General features: G+C 32.6%; 1 protein-coding gene across 1 annotated transcript; it reads left to right on the top strand.

Annotated features, from left to right (window-relative positions):
• The first annotated feature begins 206 nt into the window (after window positions 1–206).
• LOC115969234 (leucine-rich repeat extensin-like protein 6) lies at window positions 207–1,855 on the top strand. Its single transcript, XM_031088839.1, has one exon. The coding sequence runs from the start codon at window positions 223–225 to the stop codon at window positions 1,645–1,647; it is 1,425 nt and encodes a 474-aa protein (XP_030944699.1). The 5' UTR covers window positions 207–222; the 3' UTR covers window positions 1,648–1,855.
• Window positions 1,856–9,067: the final 7,212 nt, after the last annotated feature.

Raw genomic sequence — 9,067 nt, forward strand, 5'->3', positions numbered from 1 at the left:
ATAGGTTCTACTTTTAACAATAATACGAAGGAATAGGACAAGTTTATACATATAGTAGTTTATATTTAAAGTAATATTAGACAATCCCCCTTTTTTTTAAAGTTCGGTGGGCCTTAGCCCGCCTTGACTGATGTAGGGTAAGTCTACACTTAGTCTTTATATATATATATATATATATATATATATGTTACGAACTCTTTCCAATCTCAAAAAGTGTCAGAAATGGGCACCATCACATTTTCTTCTTGGTTTTTCCTACCAAGTCTCTTGTTGCTTTTATGTTTGTACAATGAAGTTGCTTTTGGTGGTGGCTATAGCTATACTTCTCCTCCTCCACCTACTCCTAGATGCCCTCCTCCTCCACCACCACCACCACCTCCTCCTCCTCCACCTAAATGCCTTCATCCTCCTCCACCACCACCACCACCACCACCACCACCTCTTAAACCCATTTGCCCCCCACCTCCACCGCCACCACCTCCGCCGCCTCCACCACCTCCACCGCCACCACCTCCAGACCCCTACTCGAGATTAAAAGAGGCCAACAAAGTACTTCAAAAGTTCAAATTTAAAGTCAAGGATGACCCAAAAGGGTGTGTAAAGAACTGGAATGGCGAGTACCTAAAAGTATGCAACTACACTGGCATAGCCTGTGCCAATTATCCAACGGACAAGAAACTAGCAGTTGCTGGAATAGACTTCAATGGGTGTGGGCTCAACGGTCACAATAATCAACTTCTACTCTCTGAATTCGTTGAAGAGTTAAAAGACCTAACATTCTTCCACGCAAACTCCAACAATTTCACCGGTGACATCCCCAGCAAAATATCCGAAAATCCATACTTCTACGAGCTGGACCTTAGTAACAACAAGCTCTGTGGCAGTTTCCCCTATCAAGTTCTTGCTGCCAAATATTTGACTTTCTTGGACCTCCGGTTTAACGATTTCGCTGGCACAGTTCCACCTAAAGTGTTCACCTTAGATGTGGACGTACTTTTCATCAACAACAACAAATTCCAGCAAAACCTTCCAAGTAATCTTGGCTCCACGCCAGCCCTTTATCTCACTCTGGCCAACAACATGTTCACTGGGCCAATCCCAAGAACCATTGGCCAGGCTTCAGAAACCCTTCTTGAGGTGCTCTTCTTGGGCAACAATCTCACTGGGTGCTTGCCATCTGAAATTGGGTTATTAAAGAAGGCCACAGTTTTTGATGTGAGCTTCAACCAGTTGATAGGTCCAATACCACAGTCATTTCAGTGCTTGGTCAAAATAGAGCTGCTCAACCTGGCTCGAAACCAGTTCTATGGGGAGGTTCCTGAGGCTGTTTGTGAGTTGCCTAATCTGTCTAACTTCTCCTTATCATACAACTACTTCACTCAGGTTGGTCCTAAATGCAGGAATTTGATTGGCAAAAAGATACTTGATGTTAGGAAAAATTGCATTCTAGGCCTTCCTAATCAGAGATCAGAGGCTGATTGTACTGCATTTTTCTCCAAGTGCCCCGCTTGCCCCAATCTGCAATCCTTGCACAAAGTAATTTCATGTAAGCATTATACAGGTTCACTTGGTGCCTCTGATAATCAACCAATGGCTGTAGCTCCGTCACCAAGATCCTATGATACTCTTAAACCGCATAGGTTGTGATTTTCCTGCTCTAAATTGACTTAATAAGGTTAAGTCATGATCCATGAAGGGCCTTTGTATTGTATTTGCCTGTCTGTTTATTCTCTTAACATTTGTAAAGTTATAAATAAGCAATGGCCATCTTGACTTGAGCAGATGGTAATTGATGGAAGTAATGTATCACTGAATATCGTCGATCATAAATGGATTCATCAGATTGTCTTCATGAGATTGGTTCAATGCGTATTGCTTATTTCATCTTTTATTTTCTTTGAACAATATTTCATCCTTTGCTTATGGTCAAGTCTGCTCCGCCCTCTGTGCATGTCAACATTGTACAACTAAAGCCCATTATTTCTTTCTCTTTTCTGGTTTGGTAATTTATGGCGCAATTAATGCCAGAAGAATTTTCTTTGAAACAATGTTGGACGTCGATTCATTTGTTTGTGCCACAAATTTGTCGTAACTTTAACGTTTGTTTAATTTGTTTAATTGGTGGAGTGAAAAGTGGGAGGATAGAAGAAATTTAGTTTTCTCTTATTTAATTTTGGTTGAGAGGATGAAAAAATAGAAAGATGAAAAATTATTTGTTTGATTAAGAAGAAAAATAAGAGAATAAAAAATGAAGTTGGTATAAACTATAAACTAACAATTAAAAAAAAAAAAAGTAACACATTTTATAATTAAAAAATTGTGTATGGGCACTTTAAAATTTTTTTAAAAAAAATAGTACGAGCCAACAGAAGATGAGCATGAAAAAAAAAAAAAAAAAAAACAGAAACTTGAGGTAACACAGAGAGACAGAATAACATAAACAAAAATTAAAGGAAGGAAAAAAAAAATTGGCAGGCAAATGACAAAACCCATGTGCAAGTGTACATTGGTATTTTCTTCAGCTTAGTATATTGGATTTTCCTCTTGTTTTCTCCTTATTTTGGAGAAAAAAACATTTTGATGGGTTTGGAGAGAAAGCTCTTGGCTCCACCACTTTTTTTTCCTTTCTCTTTCCCAACCAAACACCCATTAAAAATACTCTTTTCAATTTTCTTTTCTTAATTTTTCATCCTTCCTAAAATCCCTCCAAATAAATATACCTTAATTTGGCAGGCTTTGGGGGTGGGGAAAAAAAAGTGTGGGTTCATTTGAAAGTAGCAAATACCTAATTACAGTTGGATTTACTTGTCCATACAAGTTGTGAGATGATTGTTCGACACCTAAAGAAGATTGCCAAAGCAGTCATTCCCAATACATCCCCTGGTTGGCATAGGGCATTGGCAAAACCTTGAAGCCATCCCTGTGTCCTATGCCTACTTCATGGCTCCAACGTTGTTGTTGTGGGAATGCTTGTGGCTTCGGATGTAGAACATTACATAGGTATGGGGTCTTCGACAGAATGCCCACAGGGCATACCATGGCCTTTCCTGTGTGCCCACGGGGCTTGCCATGGCCTGGGCAACGTGCCCAAGGGCATGTTATGACCCGTTGCAAGTGCCATATTTGCATGGAGGCTAATGTTGATGATCGTTTTTGCAACGTATTTTCTTCAAGCTCGATTGAGCCTGGCTTCCTTTTAGGCTCACTTCATGTTTTGTAATTACAGTTTGTTATATAGAATAATTGTAAAAAGAGATATAATCTTAAAATTGGTAAATATATTTTTATTTATTAAAATACTAGAGAAATAGTAAATAAGAAGAGCAACAACTTGTAACTCAATTGGCCATGGCACTATCTTCTTTCTTAACGGAAATGTCCAAAATTCAATTTCATAAGTGCGAATCATCAATATATTTATATAAAAAGTGAAAAGAAAGTACAACAAATAAAAGTGGAATCGTGAAAAGATAGCATTTTTTTCTATTCTATTGTGCTAAATTTATATTGTTTGATATGTATACATCTATTGCTTATATAATAAACGGAAAGTTTGATTCAAAATTAATTGTATAAATAGGAGTAGCATGTTTTATGTTAGAATTTAGTAGTTAATCGCATTTCCTATCCTTTGTGAGTAATTATTTAAAAAAAAAAAAAAAAAAAAAAAAAAAAACTTCTTTGATTTTGTTATTCTTTAATTATTTATGAGTTGTTCGACTATGTGACAAAATGTCACAATAATTGGTGTCATCCCATCATAGATTAGAATAAAAATAAAGGAAATAATGAATATCATACCAAGATTCACCATAATTGACAAATAAAAATATTATAAAAATGTTGTAATATTTTGTTGAGATGTTATTTATTTATTTATTTTTTAAGAATCATTTTGTTGGGTTGTTAAACTTTTACTTTATATATTATTTCTATTTTTTTTGGGTTTCTTCACTCTTGTCCATGTGGACTGATGGAGAAAAGGATAAGGCGCACAGTTTACAATAATTTATACAAATGTCGGTAGGAAGCAGCGAGGCCCACTTCTATTCTAATCCTGCTTTGATGAAAAAGACAGGTCCGAGAAAATGAAGGTGCCTTTTTCTTTCTTTTCTTGAAAAGAGAAAAGCAGATGGCCTCCCAGGGTTTGTGCAGATAAACGACAAAAGTTACTACTAGTGGCGGAATTATTTCTTCAGGCCCAAACTAAACGTAAAAATATTCTTAAGGAAAAAAAAAACTTGTATGATCAAAAAGTTGTATTTAACGTTTTTTTATTGTATTAAAATTATTTATAATTGATATTAAATGAAATTTTTTAGCAGTGTTTTTTTTACATTCACAATTAAACAATCACTTAAAATCTCATGTTTTATATTGATGAAATCTAGAATCACATTTAAAGAAATAATATCTAATTGTTTAAGTTCACATTTTGGATCCTTTATAAGGTGTTCAATATCTAAAGTTTCAGCATTAGGAATAAATTGTGGATTTTTTTTTTTTTTTTCACAAATTACTCAAATTTTAGGTAATTTAAAAAGAAAAAAATAATGAATAATTAAGTATAAACTACTAAATGCAATGAGATAAAACCAAAGAATTAAAAAAAATTCTCAAAGCTAAATATAAAAACAACTAGCCTCATCACACGCGCTTTGCACGTGCGATAAGGCTTTTTTTTTAAAAAAAACCCGTGTTTTTATTTTGATAATCTAATTTATAAATAAATAAATCAATTAGAAATATCAACAAGAGAGTGATTTTATTTTTTAGGCAATATTTTAGTGGGAGTTAGATTTATATTTTTATCGAATTATCCTTTAATTTTATCTCTACTTAAATATAAGAGTATATGAGCATTTTTTAATTAAAAAAAAAAAATCAAACAGAAAGCTTATTAAACAGTAACATAGATAAACAGTACTGTTATATATAAAATTCACTTTGAACTGACATCCCTGTTATTCATTTATGCCACAGCCTAGTAAAGCGTACTCAACAGCACTGTAATATACTAATACTAATATATTATTATTATATAAAGTCATAAACAAAATGCTCCCAACCACCCCCCCCCCCCCACCCCCAAAAAAAAAAAGAAAAAACTTGATAGCCACAATTTTTTACAGCTTTTCTCCACGATTTGAAACACAAGCAATTTTAAATTATTAAAGCACAACAATACAGTGTACAACACATGGTATCTCAAAACAAAAGTGTTAAAACTAGCAGTATATACTATATACACTACTTTAATTGTGTCATTCACAGCACTTAAACAAAGAGAAAAGAGAGAGATATATACCGTCGGTACTGTTATTGCTAAGTGAAGGAGCTTGAGGCCGATGGATGACCATAGACTCACGTCAATGCCACTGGTGGCTGGCCATTTGATGGGGAAGGTGCACAACACATTGAGTAACTTAGACAGATTAGTTTTATTTTTGAGTGTTTGATCTATGGTGATTTGATTTGGAATGTGTCAAAAGGAGAAATCTGGGTTTTTCCTTTAGGATTTGGAGGTCACTGGTTAATGAATGGGCCACCTGATGGATTCCTTTTTAGGTCATTTTTTGTATCTTTTTTTTTTTTTTTTGGGTTTTACAAAACTACTTCAAAAATTTAAGGAACAGGGACCAAATTCTAAGACTTAGGGGGGGTTAGTAAGTAATTTTTGTGTGTAAATCATGCTTATATTACATATTATAAGCAAAAATTAGAAAAGTTAGGAGGCCATGACCGTCCCTAGCCCTAACGTAGCTCCACCACTGGTTACGACATAAATAAATAAATAACTTATGTTTTTGGGTTTAGTATAGATAAGTAATAACATCATAATAGTTTTAGCGTGTGTTTCACCTAGGTAAAGAACAAAAAAAAAAAAAAAAAAAAAAAGAAGAAGAAGAAGGAATTGGTGTATTAGCTTAATTAATAATAAAATCATAAAAATTAAAGAGTAATTATAATGTCATATATTAAATTTTATATATATATATATATATATATGTATGTGTATATATATATATATATATGTAATCTTATGATTGAATCATTGAATTGTGTATTGTCTTCAGATTTATTTATATAAAAAATCAATTTACAATTTTTTTTTAAGTTTTAAATTTATTTGTTTATGCATAATAAACTTTTTAAGGTTTTCATTTTTTGGTATAACTATCTCTATCAATTAATAACAAATAAAACTTTCAACAACAAAAAAACTAAATTTAAGTACTCACTAAATTTTGATACGTTCAATTATATATATATATATATATATAGATATGTGTGTGTATATATATTGCAAAGTATTATCATCATAAATCAATGTGCTAATAGTGTTCATAATAAGTACATGTAAAATGATTTTAGTGAGACTACATCTCAAAAAGTCAGAAAAGAAGATTGTGATCTCAACTATAGAAGAAATCTTTCTTTTTCTTCTTCTATAAGTATTCTTTTAGCTATTAGCTACATTTATTAGTACCAAATACTGATCTTATTAGTATTTTCATTTTTCATTTGTCTGAAAAAATATATAAATACTATTTTCTCCTTGAATATTTGCTTGATTGCATATATTTAAATGAAAATGTCAAGATAAAATTGGATATTATAAAGAGATGTTTGGAAGATGTAGAAAGAAGTAAAAATAGTAGAGGGGGAATGTAATTGAAATATACTAAAATAGTAGAGGGCGAAGGTAATTGAAATATACTAAAATTTAGTATATCATAGTCATTTTTTATTCTCTCCTCCTTTACTCTCCTCTCATCTCCCTTTTAAAATTTAGTACATTTTAGTCACTTTGTGTTTATTTGACACCAATTTATTTAGTTTTTCTTTTCACTAAAAACATGCTAAAATATTTTTATTAAAAAAAAAAGTAAAATTTTAAAAAGCTATATATACACATTAAGCCAACTATCAGCACTACTTTTTCTGTTTTCGCTTTTGTCATTTTAGCTGTCTCTCTCTCCAATTCTTTTTTGGGATGAATCTCTTTCCTCAATTATATATAAGTCATTTGATTACACATCCATCATGCATGGTCAGCAAGATTGCAATTCTTTTGGTACAAAAAATTAGGTCTTGCGGCTTATTAGCGGCTAAGAAATGACTATGGAAGAAGTCACACTCGGTGACAACTGACTATGGAAGAAGCCACACTCACAATTTAAAATTGTTTAGTCGTGTTGTGGGGACATAGTTAAAATTGGGCTTCGGCACACGAATTATGGGCTCGGTTAAAAGACGGGGAGACTTTGTTGGTCATTATTAGGTTTAGTATGGGTGGGTAAACAGTCCAAAATGTTGTTGGTGGGACCGAAAGAGGACTGACAATGAGGGAGAAAAGAATATACACATTTACCTATCGCAATTAGCGACGTTGATCAGTCATCAATGCAAGAGAGAGCATTCTAATTCAATTGATTTGACACATCTTTATATTCTTATTGAAGTTATATACAGTCTAATTTTTAGATAGGAATTTGAATTTGAATGTCTTGAAAATATCAGGAAGTATCATTCGATCATTTAAGTTATAAAACTCTTGACAAGAAAATATATAATTTAATTAGACTTTATTTACAGAAAAACAATTTAATAAAATAATTAGGGATATTTCAAAAACACCTCATGAAGTTTAATGGAATGACACTGCCCCAAAACTTAACACAAATAAAACGGAAAAAATTTCCAAACAGACTATTTTTGCGAAAAAATTAGGCGTGGGGCACGTGTTCAAAGTTATTTAGTAAGTTAGATTCTTTTTGAAAGTCGAGTTTGGCAAACTCGACTTCGGGCTGGAAAATAAACACTATAGTGGCATTTTTTTAATGGCTATAACAGCGTTTATAGAAAACGCCACTATAGGGAACCTATAGTGGCGTTTTTGATAAACGCCACTATATTGTCTGTTTTCCAGCCCAAAGTCGAGTTTACCAAGCTCGACTTTCAAAAATAGTCCAACTTACTAGATAACTTTGAACACGTGCCACGTGCCTAATTTTTTCCCAGAATTAGTCTGTTTGGCAATTTTTTCCCAAATAAAACTCTCTCCTCGTTAAGGTTTAAAGGAAATCATCACATTAATCATTTCATTAATAACCTTAGATAGAATATTTCAAATTTTGAAAGGATTTCCTTAACCAAGTCTAACCATAGTTAGTGATTTTTGGGGGGCTAAATATTACCACCAAACATCCAGTAACAATTTTCTGCAACACCTGATATAGTAAGCAACTCAAGCAATTATGGTGAATCAGTTTGGGTAAAATCTATAATTGTCTTCAATCTCCCACTGGCACATATTTTTCAAATGGGTTAGACAAGGGTCATGATGATGAGGTTAAGTATACGATTGACTTGAGTAATAAATACCTATTATGAGCAAAGTAATTAGAGGGATTGGTGTAGTATCGACCTAAATGTCTTTGATAAAGCTATTGGAAGGACAACAATTTTTTTTTTTTTTGGAGACTCGGAATGACAACAATTTGATGTTAACTTAGTTGTCTCCCATGCATCAAAGAATACTTTTCTTGGGAATTAACTAAGATAATTTATGAGTATTCAATATTTTACCTTTGTTATGGTATGAAATTCCATTATTAACTTTATATTGAATTTTGATGGTATGCATTTTAGGTGAGAATCTATTGGGGGCGACAGTTAGTCTTACTTTTCCAACTTTTATTGATGGGTATTTGAGTGTCAAATTGTATTAGTTAATGTTTGGTTTTTTATTGCAATTAATTAGTTATTTTATTTTATTTTATTTATTTATTTTAAAAGGAAGTTACACGACATTCAGTTGAAGGAGTTTTTATTATTATTAGCTATTGCTACTTTCTAATATAGTGAAACCGCTTGATTCTTCCTTGTAACATAGGCACTCCAACCTCCATTAACAAAAAGTCTTGAAAAGCAATTCGAGCTACCTTATGTTTAAATGCTTAAAATTTCAGGTCTATCTTGTGGGGTTGGGTTGGTATTTAAGGTCCAAATAAAGACGTTGAATTGAGTACGATGTTAATTCCATATCATTATCATGTCACAA

Source organism: Quercus lobata, chromosome 11 (genome assembly GCF_001633185.2).
Source record: "Quercus lobata isolate SW786 chromosome 11, ValleyOak3.0 Primary Assembly, whole genome shotgun sequence".
Classification (NCBI taxonomy): domain Eukaryota; kingdom Viridiplantae; phylum Streptophyta; class Magnoliopsida; order Fagales; family Fagaceae; genus Quercus; species Quercus lobata.